The 24,746-nt window shown below is 38.3% G+C and overlaps 1 protein-coding gene across 1 annotated transcript in view; it reads left to right on the plus strand.

The window, feature by feature from the left end:
* LPCAT1 (lysophosphatidylcholine acyltransferase 1) overlaps window positions 1-23,145 on the plus strand; it is a 57,126-nt gene extending 33,981 nt beyond the window's left edge. Inside the window, exons 9-13 of the mRNA XM_009330434.1 lie at window positions 4,120-4,245; window positions 11,129-11,282; window positions 12,175-12,273; window positions 16,685-16,823; window positions 22,259-23,145. Coding sequence (XP_009328709.1) covers window positions 4,120-4,245; window positions 11,129-11,282; window positions 12,175-12,273; window positions 16,685-16,823; window positions 22,259-22,443 — 703 coding nt within the window. The 3' untranslated portion in view covers window positions 22,444-23,145. The remainder of the gene's footprint in view (window positions 1-4,119; window positions 4,246-11,128; window positions 11,283-12,174; window positions 12,274-16,684; window positions 16,824-22,258) is intronic.
* Window positions 23,146-24,746: the final 1,601 nt, after the last annotated feature.

The following is a 24,746-nucleotide window of genomic DNA, read 5'->3' on the forward strand; positions in this document are numbered from 1 at the left end:
TTTTACGTTCGGAATTCTGCATGCGTAGTGGATTGGTATGCAGAAAATGAGAAAGTTGATAATTTATTTTTATATTATGACTGCACAAGTGTTAGACATAGGGAGCTGTTTGGTGCGAGAAGTCAGGATGTAACAAGTACAACTGTTGTGTGTAACAGATTGGGTTGGCAGGAAGACTTTTGGGCTTTGGTTTGGTTTTGGTTTGTTTTTATTTTTTTGATGTTACTTACTGACTTTGGTATTTCGTGCAGAGTGATATCATGAAAGGTAAATAGCCAGCATTTCAGGGAAGGTAGGGAGGGAAAAAGTCTCAAGGTATGTCAATCCAGACATGCACGTCTGGCCATATAAAATTGCTGAACGTTAAAAAGGCCAGGCTCCAGTTAACTGACTGTGAAAGCAGAGGTAGTATGAAGAAAAGAGGAAGAAAAAAAAATGCTTTCAAATTAAGATATGGGAAAAGCTGTTATATTCCTAGTTTATTAAAAACATTGGGTTGCACTTGTAATTTGCATCTCAAATTGAAATGATCTTTGTTTTTCCTAGCAGTTGAATTGAAGTAGAGAAAGATTGCCCTGGAGATAAGCTGGAATAATTTGGTAACTGGTTCTGCAGAAAATCCTGTGAGTTGCAGTTGCACCCAGGCTTTACAGTGAACTCTAGTATGCCAGTCTTTATTCCAAGAAATTGAAAAATTCACAAGTCTTAGCACAAATAATGAACTTTATGTTCCCTAGCTTCAGTTTCTTCAACATTCTGAGCTGAAATCAAGGTCCTTTTGTGTTAAACTGCTAGCCCTATACAGCTTGTAACTTATCTTCTGAACTCAAGAGCCGCTTGAACTCCAATTTGTCTGGCCTTGGTTGATCTTATGACTGAACTTTACTGTGAGCAAAAGTTGTTTCTTCCCCTTCTTTACTTCTGATCTTTGTAATTCTGAAAGTGTGGATGTATATATAAATACACTGTTTCAGTTCCTTTTGCTTTTTTTGGAAGTCCAAAGGCTGGAGAACTGCCAACAGGTGAGCAAGAGAAGATGCTTTTATCCTTCTCAATCCTGTTTTGTGTATGTGTTGACACTGGGCATACATGCAGGCATTAATTGTAGTGGGAATTCTCCTGTACTGATAGCACTGTAAGTCTGGCCCAAATACTGCTCCTTCTGTAAGGGGTGCACACAGCTATAAAAAGATGCAGGCTGTAATTTCCCTTTATGGTTTGGCTGAGTCTGAGATGATCCCTGCTTTTATTTGGAATTTGTTCTGTATCATAAGTTTGGTTTTGGTTGGTTGTTTGTTGTTGGTTTTGTTTGGTGTTTTTTTTATTATTATTATTATTATTCCTCTTTGGCTAGGCTCCTTCAACATGTTTGGAGACCATTATTTAGGAGAAGTTCTTTAAATGTGGCATTGGTTCTGGGATGGCAGTCAGTCAGGCTTCTACCCTCCCCCCAGGTTGAGTGGCCTGATCTTTCTTAGTCATCTTTCTTTTGATGTGTTTGAAAAGCTTCTAGCTTTTAGTTTTACCAAGTTATTGTTTCTTGCTTTGACATGCCACCTTATGGTTATGTTTTAACTTGTCTGTCTTCTCTGTTTTCCTTGAGAGAACATGTTTTGGTTGTTTTTTTTAAAAAAGTATTTTCATTCTAATTGCCACCGTTAATCAGTTGCTGAGTCATACTGGATTTGTTTTTGTCCTTTCAGAATCTTTAAGTGTCTTGTCACTTCTGATTCCCTAATATGGTGTGTCATTTTTTACGACAAATGAACACTTCGGCCTTTCAGTTTCTTCTTTTAACTTATTTTTAACCAGCTTCCCCTTTTCTGTGTAGCTGCCTTGTGCTTCAGCTGATCACTCGTAAGTTCCTGTATTTCTGTTGTGTGCTATACCTACTGTTGCCTTAAGAGCTGATGAAATCCGGTGTGATTTGCCTGGCTGGACAAGATCTTTAGTTATTACCACATTCTTTTATGTAAGCCACTCTGGGTAGTACTGCTTATACTGTGTCCTTGCTGCCCTAGGAGTTCAGCTGTTTCCCTAACAGTTGACAGGGAAGTTTATAAGGATGATATAGTGTGCACACAGTACAAAAGAAGGGGATAGGATAGACTGTCCTTTCGTCCACTCCTTTTTTCTTCTTCCAAGGAAAATTGATTTTGTGTTGTATAATAACCAATGATTTCATGTTGTATAATACAACGCTATATTGAATACCATATAAGTATTGACAAGACCTGCAATACCTGATCTCTAAGTCAGGTGGAACTTGGAAATGGATTTAAATCCCCACAGCATGGGGGAGTTCTTCATCTGGATTTTACACAACATTCATTACTATGTTAACCATAAGTCTATGGAAGGAAATATCGTATCACAAAACCTCTTGTCCATTCCGTTAAGGTGGTTTACTGATTTGCAAATACTACTAGGACACACATCACAGGAGGAGCAGAGTGATGAAACAGGAACAGATCAAGAAGTGAAATTTTGAAGGAACGGAATTTAATTGTTTGGGATCATCCATATGAGGCAATCTAGCCTTCAACAGTCTGCAGGATTTTAAGATGCCTTTTCTATGTACCCGTATCTTTTTTTGTTTCGTTGGCTTTTTCCTTTTGTTCCTTCCTGTTTGTGGTTTCTTCTTGCAAGGGGGAGGCTGTTCATCCAAAATCACTACCCTGTATGTCCTTGTTTTATTCATAAGTAGCTTATAAATAATACCTATTTTTTTAACATATTTGGTACTTTTGAGCTCAAATATCTATTAGTGAGGTATTCTTCCTGAATATTTGACTTTCTCAGCCTTAGAGAGAAGAGAGAAACCCTGATCAGTAGCTTTAATGTTAAGTGCGTGTCTTACTAAGGTATTAGAATTCCTGAAGTTTGACAATTAATTGGTAGGTAAAAGAGAACTGGCTTCTATTACTTATCTTGGCATTCAAAGGCCTTGTAACGAGATTCTGGGGAAGAGGCTACTTAACAGAAATTAAGTGGTTATTGCATGAGAGGTAATTGCCGTTGCAGATCAAACTGTCTATAATAAAGCATAGAATGGAATGCAGAGTTTTCATCAAAGACTGAATGACTGTGGCATGCCTCGGGGTTTTGTATCAATCTTGCCGTTACTGTGTATTAACTTCACGGATGAAAAAGGTGGTTAATAGTGAGGTAGAAAAACCTATAGATGAAAAGAATGAAGATAAGTCAAGAAAAAAATTTTGTGAAGATTTCATCAAACTAGAAAAGGCTGCGCAAAGGAGATAACGTTCCGTACTAATATAAGTAAAATCAAGTATAACGGAAAACATGGCAGATGAGTAACTCATATGGAGCAGTGTTCGCTTTCTAAATTGTGTCTCATGTTTGTCCACTGAATTCTTAAAGGCCTCTTCCAAACCGAAGTGTCTTTCTCTCAACTTTGGCACAGCAACGCAGTGCAACTACAATATCGGGATTTCCTTGAAGTTATCTTTTGGTGCTGCTATTACTACAGCGCATCAAGTTAGAAGTAAAGCAAAAATGAGTACTTAATTGTTTGGCATATAAAAACTTGGGAGTATTTTTTCTTCTACCTTTCTTATGTCATACACTTAAAAATAACTTGTGTTTGCTTGGAGTTTTAACTCTACTTGCTTTTATACTTTATGTTCTAGCCATTCTTTATAAACATTGCCTGTTGTATAACTTTAATATTACCTGAAGGTAATAGTTGTTCTGCTCAGGTGATTATTGATTTATTAATATGTTAGTGTAATAATAATATAAATATTTAACATAATTATTAATAAATAGGTAATTTTGTTCTAGTTTAATAATTTTGAAATCCTTGTTATTCACTTCTATGAAAATATTAAGGAATTTGAAAGTCTATGCACTGCCTACTTTTTCCCCTTGTGTTCTTTATATTTTCATATACTTGTAAAGTCAAAATAGATGTTCTGCAACGGGTGGAGTACCATATTTCATTCTTTGTATGTGAACTTTCTTTTATGGGCTCTTCTTTATAGTTCTTCAGAATAGAGAGCATAATTGTTACAGGATTTCTTGCTATAAAAGAAAGTGATTCTGCTCAGTTTTCTTAGATTATCTTGCTTACTGTATTTCTTTGGTTTATTCAAGGGCATTGGGAGTTCCAGTGACAGACTATACATTTGAAGACTGTCAGCTGGCTTTGGCTGAAGGACAACTTCGTCTGCCTTCAAACACGTGTCTTTTAGAATTTGCAAAGCTTGTGAGAAGCCTTGGGTGAGCATATACAATATTTATATGTAAGGTGCATCTTCATTATATATCTATGTTTATATACTTCTACCTTCATATAACAATATTGCATTTATGAATGTGTGTAATGTTGTCATAATACATTCGGGGAAACACTAATATAAAATTAAACTAATACCAATTCTCCGTTTGCAAGCAGCACCCCTAGACCCTAATGAGTAGAGTAGGTTGTAAAATTCATATTTTCAGTCTGACAAGTGAGCAGAGTGTGTCTGAAGTGTTCATTCCTGAACAAAACTAGAAGACACCTCCTGAAGAGGGTCAGGAATACTGTCGGATTCCTAATATTTGATACAGTTAAGAGTCAATTGCCCTTTCCTGTGACATCTATGAAGGGAGAACAGTGCTGCCATAGCAGTCTTGTGACTGGATTAATGTTATAATAGTGAGGGCAGAGGGGTCACCCTTTCCCAAGAAGCACAAAGTAGTGGTTGATCTTTTGAGTAGGTTACTGCTAGATGGACTTTCTAATGAAACTGTAGCTTAGTATATACAGTGTGGCTCTTCTCTCTTCCAATAGCTTCAGTTCCCTCTGGCTTTACCTTTTAGAAAAGCTTAAGGAAACAGTGGAAAAAATTCACATAAACCAAATAGTAGAGCTTGTTGCTGCTCTTTTCCAATTTTTCTCCTGCTTCGCCTCTCACCGTATTGAACAACCACAAACTAAATTTACAGCCTCATCCTATTAATTGCTTTAATATACAAACACCCTTTTCCATTTTTTGTCTCCTCACCTGAAAGTATAGAGCATAGTTTCCTGTTTCCATTCTGTATTTTATTTCCTTTGATTAATTTTTCCTTCATCTTCCAGCTTGTGTACATAAATGAAAAAAAAGAAGAGAAAGATCTATTGGAGAATAAGGAATGTAGGACAGCATACATTATGCATTCAGATGACAAGCATATATTAATTCATTGTCAGGACCTCCACCTGAAAAGACTTCCAGTAGGATAGGAAAGACTTCTAAGGGGAAACAAAGATTCTTGCTTTGTTCCAAAGGCTCTGCATTTACAGTACTAAGAAAAAAAAGAAAAAAAAAAAAAAAAACCAACCCCAAAAACCCACTCATATCTGTTATTATGCAGTTGATAATCCCGGGATTCAGTTTAATCCTCTTGTTAAATTGTCTGGCTTCTGTCTGCTCAATTTAAAGCTGTTCTTTCAAATTATGCTTTTCTGGGTTTTTGTTTTGGCCTCTGAAACAATTACATGCATTTGTGAGTGAGGTTTCCCACAACCCAAAAGTTCTCCGTCTGGTTTGAGTAATTGTACATTGGTGAAATATTATCCTGTCTTGATTTGGATATGTGCCAGTAAGAACACTATTACGATGGTATTTTTCTGGCACAATTGGATGAAGATTGTAATATGACTTCATCTCTAATGCACGTTTGATGGTGATGCAGTCATTTTGCTGTTTATTCAAAGGTTTTGAGGCCAGGGAGGCATTAAGATCATCCGGTCACATCCCTAAATAACTGGAACAGTAAATTTTATCCAATGGATTTTGCATCCAGTCTTAATACTTGTTTTTGAGCAATAACATACCTTCAAGGTAGCATCCAGTTTTAAATGCAAGATTTTTATAGTAAGGCAAATCCAGACTTGTTTTTGGTTTAGATTCTCTGAAATCAAGTTATACCTCAGTTTGCTACACTGGACAGTTATTTCTGTTCACGTTATGTATCTACAGGATTCATTAACATTGTCTGTAAAATTTGCTTAGTCTGTGCTCAGCTGGATGAGATCCAATCCAGAAGCCATGCAGCCACAGCAGTGAGTTCTTATGCTTCATCTAATGAAGAGCTTGGGCTTTGTTAACACAGCTATACAGCTGCCGGGTCACAGCTGGCTGAAACTCAGCCGCCTCGTACTGAACTCTGTGGTAAAATGACTGCTGTATCAATGAGATCAATTGATCATAGTTCCATCTTCTCAAATTCTGCATTCGTTAGTCCTCAAGCAGTTATGCTTCTGTTGAGCCTGATAATCTATGTCTGACCAATGAGCTGATTACTAAGCTATATGCACTCTTTATTGTAGGTTTCCTACATTGTAAATCCTCTGCTTCGTTTGATGATTTATTCCACGATTAATTACCCCACTGTTTAAAGTGATTCTCTGTCTGTACTTTGACTGGATCTATTACCATGTTCTAGACACTGAAGCTTGTTTGGATTTTGTGCCTTATTAAACACCTTTCCAGATATATTCTCCTTCAGAAAGTATTAATAAAGTATAATTAAGTCTTATCTCCATCTTTTTGAGATACTTTTGTATGAGCTGCTTTAGGGTAGTTGCCTGCAAAGAGATCCTTAAGTTCTGATTTGAATTGATTTGTTTCTATTGTCTCAAACTTCTCTTCATTCTAATTCCTGCATTCACTTTGTCCATGAACTAGAAGGACCTTCTAGCCTTAATTGTTGTTCCCCTTTCTTATGGAACTGTGGCTTTTAGGCCATCAGTAGCTCCTTAGAGAATTCCCAGTTTTCAGTCAAATGATTTTCTAATTTTTTTTAGTTGTGATTATTCTCAGTTTTAATTGTTTTATTTTCTGAAAATTAGAGATATCTCTCCTCTTTAAAAAAAGCCAGATGTAGCACATATTGCAATCCAAAGTTGAAATTTTTTAGTGACTGTGCTCTGCTTGCTGTTAGATCAGTCTTATAAAGTCAGGTCTTGACATAACCTGAAATTTTGCTCAAGTAATTCTAGTTGTCCAGGCCTTTTGCATCTTTTTTTTTTTTTTTTTGGGGGGGGGGGGGGGTGGGGGGGGGAGCCTCATCAAACTTCTAGCCAGATTAAGGATCATCTGTTTGCTTATCCTGTGCTTGATTTTTTTTTTTTTTTAACTGATCTCTTTTTCTCTTGCTTTCTGCCTACCTTTCAATTTTTAACATTCAGTACTCTGCTATTGCATTATTTACTTTATTGCTTCCTGGTTGTTTTTTCCCAAATCTTTCACTTTCAAAACCCCAGGTATGATTTGGAACATCTAGCAAGGGTGGATGTGTCTCACATCCTTCTGTTTTAGTGACTGTTTTCTACTTCCTGATTTTACTTACTCATTTGAAGTTTTTTTGGCAAATATTCTTTAAAAATTAAGATTTTCGTCTATTTTTTCTAATTTTTTTTGAAGGCTAGGTAGCACTGATACTTGTACAAGATGGCACATCTTCTTTTCCAGTATGGTAGTTGGCTTCCGCTTTGTGCATCAGAAAGTAATAAGTATAGAAAGTACAGCAAGAACATAACATGGTGTCATGGTAAATGTGCATTTTATTCTTGGTATATGTGTGGCACAAGACCCTTTGTTTTGGCAGGTTCTTGATCTGGTGTATGCATTTAGTACCTAGACTCTGAGGTTCTTTGTACTTTTCACTGAAACATACATACCCATGTGATGGGTACTAGTGATGTCTGCCCTGGAAAACTGTTCTACAACCTTAGCAAGCCTGCAGGGTTTACCTCCTTACACGCTCCCTGGCCCTGGTGAAACTCAATGTTAGTAAGCCTACATGTGTTGAATCAATTCTGCTGCCTCTTAAAAGCCACAGTATTTTGGTAAGAATGACCTGAATTAAACAGCAGTTCCGTTTTGACCACTACTCTCCAGTATTATCTCATCCAGTTGGCCACAAGGATCCTACTAGGCGGTGCCCCTATAGGCTCGTAAGATCTGCAAGGAGGAGACAATTACCTCAAAGGCCTGGTGCCCGTCTATTCTTGTTCAGCAGCCTTTACCATCCAGACTACAGTGCAAACTTCTGCTGTCCACATGTGCCTGAAATGGTAGTCCAGACTGTGGGTAGAGTTTTGCATCCCCAAAGTAATAACCCCTCACAGCTAACTAACAGTGCCGTGACTTCAGAGTGTTCAGACATCATCCGTAACAAGAAAAAACCTCTGGAGGATGTTGTCCATCTGCATTCATGATAAAAGCAATACTGTCCATTACAGGAGGTGATCATGGATCAGGCTTAACATAGCAAATACCAACCGTGATAGCCCCTGCCTTGTGGATCAAGGCAGGGTGTGCCAAAGTATTCGGAAGGTCAGTTTTGCAGCTGTTCAGTATCCTTTCTCCATTATGACAAGAAGTTGCACGGAAGTACATCAGCAGACATAAAACTGAATGCATTGTGCTTTTCTGGCTTAGGGCATGTTTCTGTGAGCTTGCAGTTTACAGTAGCTAGCTACAAGATCCAGCTGTTCTTATGCAACTTCCAGCTCTGTGAGACACTAGAAGGTTTTTGGCAGGTTCCCAGCATGCAAGAAAGGAGTTTGTTTTCAAATAGTCAAATGCAGCTAAAACTAGCTTTAAGGAGGTAAGACATCTCACTTGCTAAAAATAGTGGTAATTGTTCTGAAAATATCCTACCTTCAGGGATCTGGTTTTCCTTGTGAAGTCTGCTGTGAAGGATTTAATGTTCAGAGCTGTTAATCTTGAAAAATGTCCTTTCCATCTTCAGGGACTCAGGAATGACTTTTTGTTCTCTTTAGCGCACACTGGCCTAAAAAACGAAGCTGAACAACAGCAAATAATGTTATGTATCGTAAAGCCTAGATCCTGTATGGAAGCCATTAGGCAAACAAGCATGATTTCATGAGCAAAGACATCCACTGTTGGCTTTCTAGCTTTTATAGCCTCCTTTGGGATAAAAGTAACAATTCTAAAGGAATTGAGACTTCAAACCATTTCATATTGGTTCAGAACCTATTATGGGATTTGGAACACTTGGTTTCAAAAGACTTCAGCATAGTAGGTCATGGTCATCCATGCATCAATTACTTTCTGATTCTGAAAGGGCTAGAGGGAAGTGAGCCCACCTTGGATTACCAGAAGTACAACACAGTTGTACTTAAGCTGAAGCAATAAGTTTGCCTCACTGATCCGCATACTCTTTTTGAGACTGGCTCACATCCCTTTCTATATTTACAAAAGCCAAACCACAAGATGTCTGTGAGATTCATCGTAAGTCGTGCTACTTTCTGTACAAGGTTTTGCCTTCAAACTTTTTTAGCTTTTCAGACTTAACTGACTGGTGAAGAGGAGATCTCACAAGCCTCGAATAGTACTCACCAAACGAGTACTCCCTCAGCTCTAGAAGGTGAATTTTGAGTCAATTCATTGCAAATCAAATCTCTCTGATTTAGAGACAGATGTTAGACTGCGTATTCTGTGTCAGTGGTGGCTTATCTCAAGGGAGGATTCGGATGCCAGCTGTCCTCATCCTACAGTTAAAATCCATTTCGGCTACTACAGTGGGGATGTATTATCTGTGAACACTTCTTATATGTAATCCTGCATGTGAGAAGCCGAATTCTGTGTGCATCTCAAATCCTCCATGGATTCCTTTGTTCCTGCTACTTTTCTACTTGATCATGGAAAATGAATGTTTGCAGAGGAGTGTTTTGCTGCTCTTTATACTGTCTAGGACCAAAACTTAAGATAGGTGCTTTAATGTCAGGATGGAGAACATATGAATGTTCTGTAGGGGCCATGGGTCTCTGGAAGAATTCTTGCATGTTCAGGTCTTACAATTCCGAAATACAGGGCTTGGTGTTGTTTAGTTAGTACATTTTTGGTAAGTCAGTCTAGGTAATGGCAGACAGCATAGTAATTGTGTTTTTACTTTAAAGCAGTAATTTTTAGGAAGGGTCACTTCAGCAAGCGATCAAGGTCTGGAGCTGACATATCAGATAATCTTCCTATCAGAAATGCTCTTATCGTTTTTCAGAAGCTTCTGAGAATGCTGGTATTAAGTATTTTATTCATTCTTGTCACTGAGCGGAAGCTGCTGAGGAGTCCCAGCTGCAGTCTGGGAACAATTCTGGTGTGAGCTTGTGAGTTCTGTAAATAACTGCTTTTCCTTGTCTGCAGCAGCAAACAGCAAAACAGACAACTGCAGAAGAATATTGTAGTAGACTTTATTGACTTCTTTTATCTTCAGACTGGAAAGTTGGGATACCCACATTACCCTAAATCAGTTCAGAGGAAACCTGCTGATCAAGATTTGGTTGATGTTGTATTAGGGAGGGAATTTGCTTTTCCTCCCATACTTGCAGCACCATTTATTACATTTATAGCAAGACTTTTTTTCACGAAGCAAAAACAGAAAGCTTGACTTAGCGCAAAAAAACCAAAACCAACAAAAAAACCAACAACGATGCAGTACATATCTGCATAAATATAAGGCTGTTCATTCATCAGTCAAAATCTGGTTTTGCAATCAGAAGGACTGAGGGAATTTCTGTAGCTGTATTAACTGCTATAACTCCGTTTGGGTCACCTCGTAACGGTGTCCAACTCCAGACTAAATGTGAAAAATGAAGACTGACAAACAGGATTAACAGTATAATCGCTATTATGTAATCCCTGATTTCTTTTAGGCAAGATGCATCACGTCTTCCCTGTTCAGTGACATTAGTAAATTTGGAAACGTAATTGGTTTATGTTACTGTCCCACAATACAGCCATATTCAGGTGACCTAAATCCCACCTAGTTCTCTATGCCTGGTATTTATTAGCTAGTTCTAGACCGTGTTTCTTATTCGTGTTGAACTGCTTACCATATGGTTTATAATCACGGTAGAATAAAGGACACAAGTTTATGACCAGGGTTCCTAAGCCCTTGCAGTAATTTCTAAAACAGTTCAAGAACTAATGGGACCCTAAAAATTACAGGAATACATTATTTTATAATAAAGTTGCTTAGTAATTCTGATTCCAGATTTTGTAATGTTTTAGACGATTATCATCCATTGCTTCATTTGGTATATTGAAATTTGTATTGTTAAAACTGGGTTTATTTTTAAAATGTGCAAAAATAATATGCTTTCTAGGCTGAAGCCAGAAACACTTGAAGATGATCTCGATAAATATGCTGCGAATGCCATGAAAATGAAAAATGAGAAGGTTGATCTTAAAGAATTTTCAGCATACTTGGAATTTCCAGTTTCTCACACATTAGAAAGTATGTTTGCACTTTTTGATGAGGTAAGAAACAAAATCATGTTTGAAAATTGTACTACTTTTGGTAAACTCTGTTTTAGCCTAATTCTGTTCCAGTTGCATTCACTGAGGTTTGATTTGGGCCAGTGCTAAGTGCTTTTGAGCACTTCACTACAGTATTTGCCTACTGCATTTCCCTTTCAGCAAGGTAAGAGCACCTATCATCAACTAAATAAAGCATTCATTCAGGTAGAAGTTAAAAGGAACATCAGTTGGACAAAACCGATTTTCTTTCTAGATGCAAAACATGAAGAGGAAGAAAGAAGGGTTCAGGCTCAACCTCTGCTGCTGCTTGTTGCAACTGAATGCAATGCCTGTTAGCTGATATTTCGCTTACTAGTAAATAAATCACTTGTTCTCCTAGGATGCCTGAAACCTGAAGGACCTAGGAACTTGGCAAATGAGCCAGTTTTTCATTCCTCTGGCAATCATTCAGAACGGGGAAATGACTATTATCTTTGTCTGGATGTGGTGCTGTTTGGACCAGGAGCTGGATATGTCCACAGTGTTCTCTCTTAGACCAAAGAGCAGATGTCATGTATTCAGGTCTTAAATTAGGCTATCTTGCCCTCTGGTTTTCCAATTTTAATTTCAGTGTAGTAATTCAGATGGTTTAACATAAAAATCTTAAATATGCAAGTGAAGGGTGACAGTAGCAGCACTGTCTTCCAAGAATCTTTGAATTATGACTTCTGACTGAGATTCTGAAAAGGGCCTGCGGAGCTTTGATCTGACGTAATTCCATTTCAGTGAGACTTTTTTTGCAGTGGCATATGTAATGATCTTTCTGAATATTCTGCATCTTTAGCAACTGTTAGTTATTTATGAAAGTTCTCAGCCAAATTGCAGTATTACAAGGTGAGGTTTTCCTTCACAGAATGAAGATGGCATAATTGACGTTCGGGAATTTGTCATTGCTCTGTCAGTTGTCTGTAAGCCATCCAAAACTCTGGAAACAATTAAGTTGGCATTTCAGGTAAGCAGCATTTTCTTCCTCTATGTAGTTTACTTATTTTTAGAAATTATTAATACTGCCATTAGGCTTAACAGAAGCTTGTTTCACATGCCCTTTTAATACTTAATTACATTTTAAAATAACATTAATGGAAAGTTAGATTAAGAGGTCATGTTCAGAGGGAATGCACTACAAGTTTAAGTTGTGTAAAATTATGGAAGTTTGCAATTTGAAATTGTTCTTTGTGGAACTCTGGTAGAATTGTTTTCAGCACCTTGAGTCTCAAACCTGAAGTCCTTTGTATTGATTCCTCTAAACTAAAGGCTAATGAGTTGTGCTTACTACTTTTATAATGTTTCAATCAAATCTTATTTTTAAAGTTAATAAAATATTTTAAAACTTTTCCTGCATGTTAATAGAGATTATTTTCTTTACCCCCTTTATCTTCTTGATAAGATTTTTTTTCCCTCTTAGTCTTACCATGTTTCTCTGTTGGTCCTGCAATCTCTGCCCAGAGTTTATGCTTCCCAGAAGTGCTCCTGATCTTGTTCTAGCCTCAGTGGATTGTTGTAGCATCAGCATAGATGGTTAATGCAGGCTTTTTGGGAAAGTGACAGCAGCAATACTTAATGTTTGCTGTTCTGGTGGGTTTGTCTGACACCTTGAGTTACTACTTTTTAATTCTTTAATATTGCTATTTCAACACGCAAACTCTGCTGTATCTTGCATCATCTTTTCCCTTTGCCTTGAACTCACATGGTCTTTAGTGTTACTGAAACTGAAGAGTGCTAACTCTTGATGCTGTCTTCACTAGTGAATGCATGGAGTTGAGAACATTCAATTGCATGGTACTACATGGCAGCCTTATTTTCTGAGTAGTTGTTTTCAGGTTCTTCAGCATACCTGTGTTATTCTCTTAACTATGTTTTGCTAAAGAAATGAGGCTCCTGTAAATGTTTAGTGTTCACATCTATCATTCTTACCCTTTGGCCAGTATCAAACAAATTTGACAAAGGAGGAAGGAACAAAAGTATTTAGTTCCTACAAATATTGGGGGAAATCTGCCTCTAATACCTCCTGTTACTGCTACTTCTGAGGGAAAATCAGAACGGTCTCTGCCCTTCCTTACTCCATTTGATCTATACAATGGCATAGAGAAATGGTCTGGTGCTGTTTGGTCAGCTCTGTGTCTTCATACTGAAATGAACAAGCTTAAAATAAAACTGAACGTGGCTTTTGGGCAGTATTTCAGTGAAATTTAGCTGTCATGATGCATAATGTGCAACATAGTTTTACTATTTTAGAGGAAGAAAAGCTCAGATTGGGCAGTTATTTTCTTTTTAGAAGCACCTAAATTTAAGTTAATAGAACTGTTTCTTAAAAAATTCTGTTCTTCACTATCTGCTCTATTCTTCAACTCATAATATATAATTTGAGTTCCCTGATTAATTGCAAAATATAAAGTTAAGTGTAGAACTGCAAAGAAGTTCTGTGCATGTATGTTGTGGTTTAACCCCAGCCGGCAACTAAGCCCCACACAGCCGCTCACTCACTCCCCCCGCAGTGGGATGGGGGAGAGAATCTGAAGAGTAAAAGTGAGAAAACTCGTAGGTTGAGATAAAGACAGTTTAATAGGTAAAGCAAAAGCCGTGCACGCAAGCAAACCAAGGAATTCATTCACTCCTTCCCATGGGCAGGCAGATGTTCAGCCATCTCCAGGAAAGCAGGGCTCCATCACGCATAACGGTTACGTGGGAAGACAAACGCCATCACTCCAAACGTCCCCCCCTTCCTCCTTCTTCCCCCAGCTTTATATACTGAGCATGATGTCCCATGGTGTGGAATATCCCTTCGGTCAGTTGGGGTCAGCTGTCCTGGCTGTGTCCCCTCCCAACTCCTTGTGCCCCCCCAGCCTACTCGCTGGTGAGGTGGGGTGAGAAGCAGAAAAGGCCTTGACTCTGTGCAAGCACTGCTCAGCAGTAACGAAAACATCACTGTGTTACTAGGACTGTTTCCAGCACAAACCCAAAACACAGCCCCATACTGGCTACTATGAAGAAAATTAACTCTACCCCAGCCAAAACCAGCACAATGTATTAAGAAGAGGAAGCACTCAGCAAGGGGAAGCAAGTATGGCTCATTTTATCCTGCTAGTGATGATTGGAAGGGTTAAAAAAAGTCTTGAGCTGAGGAAATTTTGCACACAGTATTCTAGAAAAAAGGGAGAGAGAACCTTTTTTTTAATCCTTTCTTCCCCCCTGTCCTGGGTTCATGTGCAGTAAGATATTCACACAGCTTATTGGGAGTCATTGAAGGATCTAGCCAGTTCATGAATGCGTGCCTTTGAAGAGGTGCTGTCCTCTGCCATGTGCTGCTTTTTGCAAAGCACTTTGTCATTTGTTTTCAGGGATGAAGTGCAACATCTCATGATGCTGAACAAGTTCTCAAAGTGCAAGTGTTTAGTATATGGCTGAAGAACTTGAAAAATAGGAGTTACTGAGCCACCAGAGTTCTAAAGCAGCGGGCAATTAAAAGAGAAGGGGGGATTATGGCAATCAAGTCGAAGAGCAGCGCTCCTGTGTAAGTGCTGCGCATCCTTCCTTCCTAATTGCTAAGGAAACTAAAGGGTGTTGTAAATCTTGCCAATATGATGCTTGTGAGCCTTCGCCACCTGTGAAAATATAGCAGGTTTTATTAAACAAGTGTCTTGTCCTTGCCCCTACTCCTTGTGAAACAGTGTGCAGGTTGGGTGCTAGGGAGGAAAAGGCAAGATTCCCAATTTGAGCATGAATGTTGTCTTCCACGGAACTTCTTTTTTTTTTTATTTCACTGACTTTTTTTATTCCACTGAGGTGTGCTGTCTCGTGATAGCAACTTCTGCTTGTGTGAAAAATATATCCTTATGCCTGTTTTGTTCAATCTTAGTTCCCACCCTCTCAATGATGTAGAAAAACTAAAAGGAAGTTTCCAACATAGCATTTTTTACATGGTTCAATATTTGCACTGTTGTCGTGCTTGAAAATGAGACAAGGTTGTTTCAAAAACTCTTCTGTCTCAATTTCCATTGCACAGGCAAATTGAGTTATTTTAGAAAGTTTAATGAAGCTGTATTTGTTACAGATGTTTTGAAATACTCGGGTCCTTTTTTCAGTGGAAAACACTGTACATATACAAAGATAGAATGAGACTATGAACAATTATTTTTAGTTCTCAATCTCCAGTCAGTAGTAAAGCTAACTCTTTCTGTGAGGAAACTATTTTCTTCAGGACTTAATAATATGCAAATTATTATTTTGTAGAATAAATATTTGTAGAAAATTATAGGCCCATCACTGTATGGGGTAGGATTCTCCTGATTAATACAACACCATTTAGATGTAGGTGTTTTATGCAAACTGGCTGTCGAATCAGTTGGATTTTGGTCAAAGGAATCTTGAGTTTTACATCTGACCAAGTGGAAACGGTATCTGCTTTAGGCTGACCTAAATACATCTCCTGATTCCACGGACTCTCTTGGAGTTTGAACACGTAGCTCAATGGACTAAAAAGTATTCTCAGTTACATATCTGCAAAACATGTTAGTGTTTGTCCTGGTTTCAGCTGGGATAGAGTTAACTTTCTTCCTAGTAGCTGGTACAGTGCTGTGTTTTGGATTTAGGATGGGAACAATGTTAACACACTGATGTTTTAGTTGCTGCTAGGTAATGCTTACACTAGCCAAGGACTTTTCAGCTCCCCACGCTCTACCGACTGAGAAGGCTGGAGGTGCACAAGAAGCTGGGAGGGGGCACAGCCAGGACAGCTGACCCAAACTGGCCAAAGGGACATTCCATACCATGTGACGTCATGCTCAGCACATAAACTGGGGGAAAGCTGGCCGGGGGGGACCGCTGCTCAGGGACTGGCTGGGCATCAGTTGGCGGGTGGTGAGCAATTGCGTTGTGCATCACGTGCTTTGTATAGTCTTTTATCATTATTGTTATTGTTGTTATTATTTTCCCTTCCTTTTCTGTCCTATTTAAATTGTCTTCATCTCAACCTACAAATCTTACTAATTTTACGTGATTCTCTCTCCCCTCCCACTGGGGCGGGGCGGGGGGGGCAGTGACCAAATGGCTGTGTGGTGGTTAGCTGCCTGCCGGGTTAAACAGTCTTGTCTCTGAATATCACTGAAATTCCAGTGGTTAGGCACGTAAACATAGTTTTTTCAGAATATAGCAAGCTTTACTTTCTCAGTGTACACAGGCGAACTAATAATCAATGCTATCTTTTACCCAGACTAATCAGAAATCCTCAGGAGATCACATCAATCTAAGAGTGACAAAAATTTCCAATACCAAATTTTAATTCTGCATATCTTCTTAGTGTGGTGCTGTTTATAGGAGTTAGCATTCAGCTTTGCAATGATTTATCTTGCTGTCTTGATTCATAGCTGTACCAGTCAGAAAATGGAACTATAACAGAAGAGGATTTAGCTCATGTTCTGAAGACTGCCATGGGTGTGTCACAGATTGATGTTACACATCTTTTTAGAGCTGTAGATGAAGAAGAAAAAAAGGAGATTACATACGGTAAGTATTTTAAGTGGATCTGAACTGTCACAAAATGTCAAAGTTGTCTGAAATCATGTTGATATATAAACCAGTTATATTTTTATTAAACTTTACCTTTTTTTAGTTGACTTGTTGACTTTAATAATGATAAAAGCACTGCAGACAAAGTAAATTTACATTGTTAAAAAAATTTGAGTTTCACCTGTAATATCAAATGTCATGTTTACATGTTTTCAGAGGCTTTCCCTTCCACAGTAAGTCAGGCGATACTTGGATTAGCTCTTTCAGCATATTCTGTTCTGTGACTTCCATGTATGTGAATGTGTATTTTTAAGAAAGCTATCTTAGCTCTGTCCTGTTGTTTTGTCTCTTGTATCTGTTCCCCACTATTTCTGCCTTCCCAGAATATAGGGGGATATAAGACTTTCTACTCCTATAATAATTTCTCAGCCTGTTTGAAAATAAGTCACAGGGGGGGGCGTGCGGAAATGAGGGGGTATTAACCGGGCTGCTCAATATGTAGTCTGTAATGCAGGTGATGTGGAGGCGAGAAAGTTGCCTTTGAAAAATTGTGAGATCTGGGTGAATAGATTATGCTGGGAATCAAAGTACTTGTGTGTTACTTCAGATTCTTCATCTTTTATGCAGTAAGGTTCTAAATTTATTTGTATCATTTAAGTATGATACATACTTAAATAAATATGTATCTTACATACATACATAAGCCAATATATCACGTATCTCTAGTAAAAGTGCTTATGGCATGCCCTGTTTTAGTGGTTTTCCTTCAGGATAATCAGTATGTATTTAATTTGTAAAAGTCCTACCAATTAAGACATCAGTGTTAGTAAATCACAATTTCTACACCAGTAATTCCTATGTTTCAATCATGCAATATGTATATAAAGCTTCAACTACAGAACTGTTTTAGAGTTATTGGTATGAGAATCATTGCCACTGCCCTACTCTTTTTTCCTGACTGCTATGTCTTGCCTCCTTGATTCCTGCAGTACTACCCCTTTCCTTTCTGTACCTCTCATCTGTCATGTCCCCAGCATTTCCATGTCCATCCTACGTTATTGCCTTTTTCCTGCCTATCTCTGTTGCTCCTTGTTGTTCTCCCAACTCATTTGTGCAGTGACTCAACTCTTCTTCCTCCCCACCTCCCTCACCAGCTTCAAAAATATCAGCACAGAATCTAAGCTGGTAGTCCTAGCAGACCTCTAATTTTGGCACACTTCATTGTTTGAGAATAGCTATATTTCAAATAGTGTACAAGTGAACTCAGACCAGTTCATGTGAGTTACCAAAGAACTCATATTTTAATATCCATCTCTAATAGTACTTAGCTGCATTTAAATCTGCACTTTACCCCTCAGTGGTCATGGTATGTTCCCAGCACAAGAAAATCTGGACCACTGACCCACAGCAGTGGCCACTGAAGTGCTTAGCTCTCATTTTCACTGTTTTATTTCCTGCAGTTAAGAGTAGTCTTTTGTGAGGCTACACGAAGTAGGATGGTGTTTACATCACTTCTTTGAAACTTTGAAACTTTGCTTCTGACAGAAGTGCTCATTTTACAATGTAAACATTGCACCAAGATTTTAACATATCCAAAAGCTTAATAGTAAGAGTAAATGTCCAATTTATTGTGGTAGAGAATTAGAAGATGAAAATAAACTTTTGGTGTTGCATTTCTATCTTGAAAGTTCTTGCCGTAAGTATTCAGTCTCTTGCCTTTCCTGAGAATGTGCAACTTTCCGCATACTCAATTTGTTGCACTTAAATACTGAGAAAGGCGAGGCGGAAAAATTGCAAACTACACCTTTTCTGAAGGCATTGTCCAGACAAGTTCTGAGAAATCAAAACTTTGTATCTGGTGGAAAAGTACTGACATTACTTTGGATACACACAGCAGAGGGGTCTGCTCACAAGCTCCTTTTTTCTAGGGTGTTAGAATGCGAAGCGGGAGTATTAAGCCGTCAGTCTTAATTGTAAGAACAAAAAGTAAAATATCCAAAGTATCAAAGCTAAATTGCTGCACATATAGCAGAGTCCTTGCAGCCAGAGATTTCATCCCAAAGGAAAACCTCAGGTTGCAGGTAAACAGAATAACCAGTAGCAAAATCGAAATTTGTATAACTACATTGATAATGTTGGATCTGAATTGTTAAAAGTCTGGATTTTTGTTGCATGTTTGAAAATACACAGTTGCCAAAGACCTGTGTATTGTTTCAGTTCTCTTAAAGCAGTGTGCTGTTGGCTTAACTGTTTAGATGCACCTTGATTCTAAAGCTCATCCCTTCACTTGTAATCTAGAGAGAGGCAAGATTTCTCAATCTTAAGACATGATTCTGGAGAATTTGAATAGGTTCTGTAGGTGGGCATCGCAAATTCTAGGAAACTGTCCACCTGCTCTTGATAGACAAATGATGACTGTGAAAGTGTTCTGAAGACTCTGCCTTGCTTGCTGGTAACAAGAAGAAAGGGGGGATTGGCAGTACTGTGAATATCCTTATGGATGAATGTTCAGAGAAGGAAGAATTATTTGGTCTTTAAAATGTAGTATCCTTACCTATATTAACCACAGGACTATCCTATAAAGTTCTGTACACTAAAGTAATTTGTAGCTGATGGGGAGGAGGTTCATGAACATACAGCTTCCATCAGGAGCATCAAGTAGTGGGAGGGTATTGCAAGGGCAGGAGAAAAACCTCTTGATGTTCTTGTAGTACATATGCATACTTAATGCAAAAGTATAGACACCAGTCTTAAAAGAACTCCACTTTGGGTTCTTTCCTTCTTTTTGTCTCTTTCTTCTTAGTAGGGGCAGGAAGCAAAATTACTTTTTTCCCAAGTAAATGACTAAGGTGATCTCTTTTCCTCCAGTCTAATGTTTCACAGTTGCTTTAAGCTTGAGCTCCAAGATGAGACCTGTGATTAGAAGCAATGCCGGAATAGCTCGTTCTTCCTACATCACCTTGTCTCATGTTTCTGATGAATGAGACAAATGGGATCTCAAGCACTTTTCTTTGGGCTCTGCTGTGTACAACTTTGATAAATATTCCTTAATATCTTCAGGACTTGTTTCAGCAAGACCCAAAATGTCTACTTACTCAGATCTATCAGAAACATTATCCTGTTTAATTCAGTCCTCCCTGGAATCTGAGGTAGTGTTAGAATAGAATCATAGAATCATTAAGGTTGGAAGAGACCTCCAAGATCATCGAGTCCAACCATCAACCCAACACCACCATGCCCACTAAACCATGTCCCTAAGCGCCTCATCTACCCAGGTTTTTCATTTGGATCCAGTACTGATAAAACATTGAGGGATGTATCCTGGTAGCATTGTCAGGATGCTGATCTGGATATACACTATCTACTTCTGTGAACAACTGCTTCAAGGGATTTTCTGAATTTATTTTCTGAAAAGATACAGTAGCTTTTTGAAGAATTACTTAGAATGGCATCTACAGTCAATCTTCTAGTCTTCCCCATGCAAAAAGTATTATGCTTAATGTGATTGTAAGAGCATCTTTGGTACTGTTGGTTGAAATTTTTATATTTGTCTTACCTTAGTTGGGCTAACTATCAGAATGACCTTCTGCAAAAAAATGCTATTTTTTCATGGTCATTAATATTATGTGCACATCATATGTGTTGTTACAAAAAGGAATAGATACTTGGGATGGGCTTAAAGCGTCCATGTGAAAAAAGGGAACGCTTTCATGTTCCTGCTGCAGGCCAGACCCAGTTAAGGCTGATAGCTGATTGTTCTCTCCTTGTTAGCTGCAGAAAAATAATGTACCCAGTTGTGTTCACTGAATGTGCTTAACTGTGTTGATTCTGATGAATCAGTTTGCACTCAAGTGTTTCTAATGTATTATTGCAACTACTACCATTGTTAAATATTTTAAATGTAAAAGAATGTTCTACGTTTCTACGTTTCCTTGTTGGAAAACCACCCATACATCACATTCTTTGCTATGAGATTATTTTAAAAAACAGTTGAACTTGCATTAAATATTATCGAAAGAAAAATTTTTGCTGTATGCATTTTCAAACATTTAAGATTTTTTTTTTCCCCTGAAGACTTTATCATTTACATGATCAACCAGCCTGTTGCACGTACGGGTTTTTCAATATAAATGATAGTGTTGGTTTTCATGGCCTGAATATCATCGGCTTTTGTTGAAGTTACAGGGTCCAAAATACTTTAGATCCATACAAACTGTGGATAAAGGTTACCCACTTTTTTGTTTGTGGAAGGATGAAGTTATGTTTATTGCATTCTCTCCACCTATCCCTTTGCAACAGTTCAGAGGCAGGGTTGACCTACAACTTAAGCGCCCCTGTGAGCCAGATGACATTCCCTTGACCTTTGCAATGCTGAGAAAAACATGCCGTCTCAAACAGAGAAGAGTGGTGGAGAGGGAAAGCTGTGGTATTTCCCTTCTTCCACACCAGCCCAGTTGTACCAGGAGGAACTGGGCTTCACTCCTCTGAAAGGCTACCTCAGCTGTCATGTGCGCTGCACTCCCAGGAGCTCACAGCATCGTCTGATCGTGAGCTATTCTGGGATAACAGAGTGAATTTGAGTGGGCTGTGTGTGATACACCGCAGGTGACTGAGTTAGTGATAATGTTCGCATCCAGCTTCTTCCAGTGTCAGTTTACATTATAAGAATAGCTTCTTATGACTTGGATCCTGTACAGTATGTTGCGTTCAAATCACGTCTGAGTAAACAGTCATAAGGGCAAATTGTGACAAGGCTTCAATGCCTGATTTTTAACACAAGATGTAACTTCTTGACGTTAAGGATGCCTTGTTCCCCCAAGAGCTAATTTTGCTTTTTTTATTGTCTTATTAGTAGCTAACATTAAAATCAGGTTTTTTCATAATGTGTTACAAATTAATTATCTTCTCACAATATTATTCTCTAAAATATTAGGAGTTTTGAAATGCTGAAACCTTGAAAGCGGAAGGCAGCAATGGCAGCTGCTGTTAGGTTGAAGAGAATTGAGTGTAAAGCATTAAAGGGCATGTTTGCAAAAGGCTTCCCAGATTTTAAGAAATGACTACTCTTGCTGTTTGTTCCTCAGCTGGAGTGCTTCTGCCCTTCCCCCAGTGAACAGTGGGATGCTATGTCAGGGCGTGTGGTGCTCCTCATGCATTTTAATGCAAATCTGAGCATGTTTACCCCTTCACCATACAAGCTAAGCTCTGATCTGAAGTGTTTTAAGAGGGCTTAGATAACTCTTTGTGGTATCTCGGCTCTGGGGATGTGGTAAACTTCTGCTGAAAAGCTAAAACAAGCTATGGCGATAGCATTATGTTAACTGCTGCTAATTTTCTCCAAAGTGATCATGTGATTATATATGTGTAAGCATTCAAATTTAGCGTCCTTCTGTTTCAAAGAGCTGATTCTGTGTAACAACAATTTTTTTTAGATGACTTCTACAGATTTGCTGAATTGCACCCACACTTTGCAGAAGACTATCTCTATGCTGATCAGATGGGAGCTGAGAGTGGCTTGGAGACTTCATCTCTTTCTGCTCCTAATGGTATCTGTACTGACTTTAGCCCTGAAAACGCTGAAGGCAAAAACAAGCCCCTGCAGAAGAAACTGAATTAACACTACAACTGTTACCTTCCTCTCCTGGTGAGAGGATTGTCTTTTCTTGGGATTTTCATAAGTCACTCCAACTATACAGCAAATACCAGTTTTGTGTGTGAAAGTTCTACCTTAATACCGTTCTTTGAATCGTATGTGCTATATTTAACAACGTCTTCGAGGTTACTTTGGGGAAGGTGTTTTTATTTTTTTCAAAAAGGTCTTTGAAAGGCAAAAATGTGAATGTGCTTCATTATTAATGTTCATATTTAAAAGGAAGCGGCACACTTATTTATATTCCATTGGCTAGTTTCATGTACAAAGTGTCGCACAAACTGTGCATGTATAAAGAAACTGTAGCTACTATGGTGTTAAGTGCACTTTGGTGATTAGTGTTTTCCCTAGTTACGGGGATGTTTATTTGGGGCCAAACTTTGCTGTCCATATTTGCATAGTCAGTCTTGTTGATTTCAGTGGGATTATTCTCTTGAGCAAGGCAAGCACATTTTGGCCCTTTGTTTTGGTTTCAGTGAACAGTTTGGAAACAATAATGCAAAAACTTGCTAAGGATTACTTCTTATTTTTATTGTTGAATGACAAAATTGCTTCTCTTTCAGTCTGTTCCATGGTAGAATGAAAAGGAAAGGCTCCTTATCCCTCACCCCAACACGTTTCTACTGTAATCTTCCAGATGTAATTAAACATGAATTTTTTCCAAACTGACATGCCACATACTGTTTGCAAATACGTGACAGAACTGCTTGTGCTTTTCTCTTATAATCAATTCAGATCATGTCCACCCAACATTTAAATGGGAGACATTTACACAATTGTATTTGATCTAGATTTATCAGGAATCACAGGTTTCTTTTGTAGCAAGCTTGTATATACAGATAACTTAGCATGGAACACGCTATGAAAACTTTGTTGTATCAGCACAAGTTTGAAAAGGTTGCAGTTACTTCAGAGGCCAAGCCAGCAACAAGTTGCAGAACATCCTGAAAAAAGGCTAGTTAAATCTCTATAGCAACAGTACATATACTGCATATAACGTATATGAAGCTTAAAATAGTTTAGAACTGTTAAAAAAAAAACCCAACAACACCTAAAACACTTGTATTAGTAAAGTTTCTTATCTTTCCTTTTGTAAAGCCAGATGCCTTAATTACCAGTGGAGGTCTCAGAGAAAAATCTAAATTATTATAAAACCACAGAGCTTCACTGATTAGGAAATGTGACAAAAGCCTCAAGGAGTAGGAAGGAGGACCCTGTCACAAAACAACTCTGATGGCAACTCTACTTCCAAACAAACAAAAAAGCCCCTTTCAAATCATTTCTGTGACTAATTTTGTAGGGCTGCGCTAAAATATGACGGGTTTGTGACTGGAAACCTGCTGTAGAGATTTGAGTCTTCCACATGTTAGAGTAATTTAAAACTAGATTTGATAGAATTTAATAGAAGGAGTATGGGGAAATGCAGCCTACAGTAGACAGGCCCTTAAACAAATGCCACATTGCGTGGTGAAGAGGCACTGAAAGTCGTGTGCATCAGTGAGTTCAGTCCAGAGCTGCTGCTGAAGAAGGCCAGTGACTAGCACATTGTTTGCATGGTGAGCAAGTTCTCTTGGTGGAAGCAACCAAAAAAAAAAAAAAACCACCCCAAACACAAACCACACTTAGAATTGCGATGCTCCCTCTTTTGTGAGATTGTTAAACAAGGTAGGGACATAATAGGATGAATGCTAGGGTAAAGTCCTGATCAGTCGGCATGGAAACATTGTTAGATCACACATAATGTCACAAAAGCAGAGATTAATGAATATAATTCAGGTGATTTTAGCATCTGTAGAATATAAGGCTATAATATTAGACTTGCCTCGTAGTGACAGAAAAGCTGTCACTACAACTCCGGAGTTTGAGGGCTGAGACCTGTAGCACATTGCATTACTGCAGCAATGTTTGTTACAACTCATCTATCAAACTCCGACTGCTGAAATGTTTTAGTAGTTCTTTAAGTAGCCCTTTTAAAAGGCAGCCAGCTGTGGAAGAGCTGGGTTGTGACAGTGAAGTTTCAGTGGCTTGCTGCAATGTCAGGGTAGAAGCGAAAGCTTCCTTTCCCCTTCACCAAACACTGACATGTAAATGCTTTCAATTAAAATATTACAGATTTTACAAACGCATTGTTTTATTTTAACTGGTGATATCAACAGCCCCTAAATTTATAGGGAGACATATGAAGAAATGACTTCAGTTCTTTGCAACAATTTAACTTAATAGATGATCCTTACACAAAAAATGAAAGGGTGGGAAGGCATTTGACATTT

Source organism: Pygoscelis adeliae, unplaced genomic scaffold (genome assembly GCF_000699105.1).
Source record: "Pygoscelis adeliae isolate BGI_AS28 unplaced genomic scaffold, ASM69910v1 Scaffold78, whole genome shotgun sequence".
Taxonomy (NCBI): domain Eukaryota; kingdom Metazoa; phylum Chordata; class Aves; order Sphenisciformes; family Spheniscidae; genus Pygoscelis; species Pygoscelis adeliae.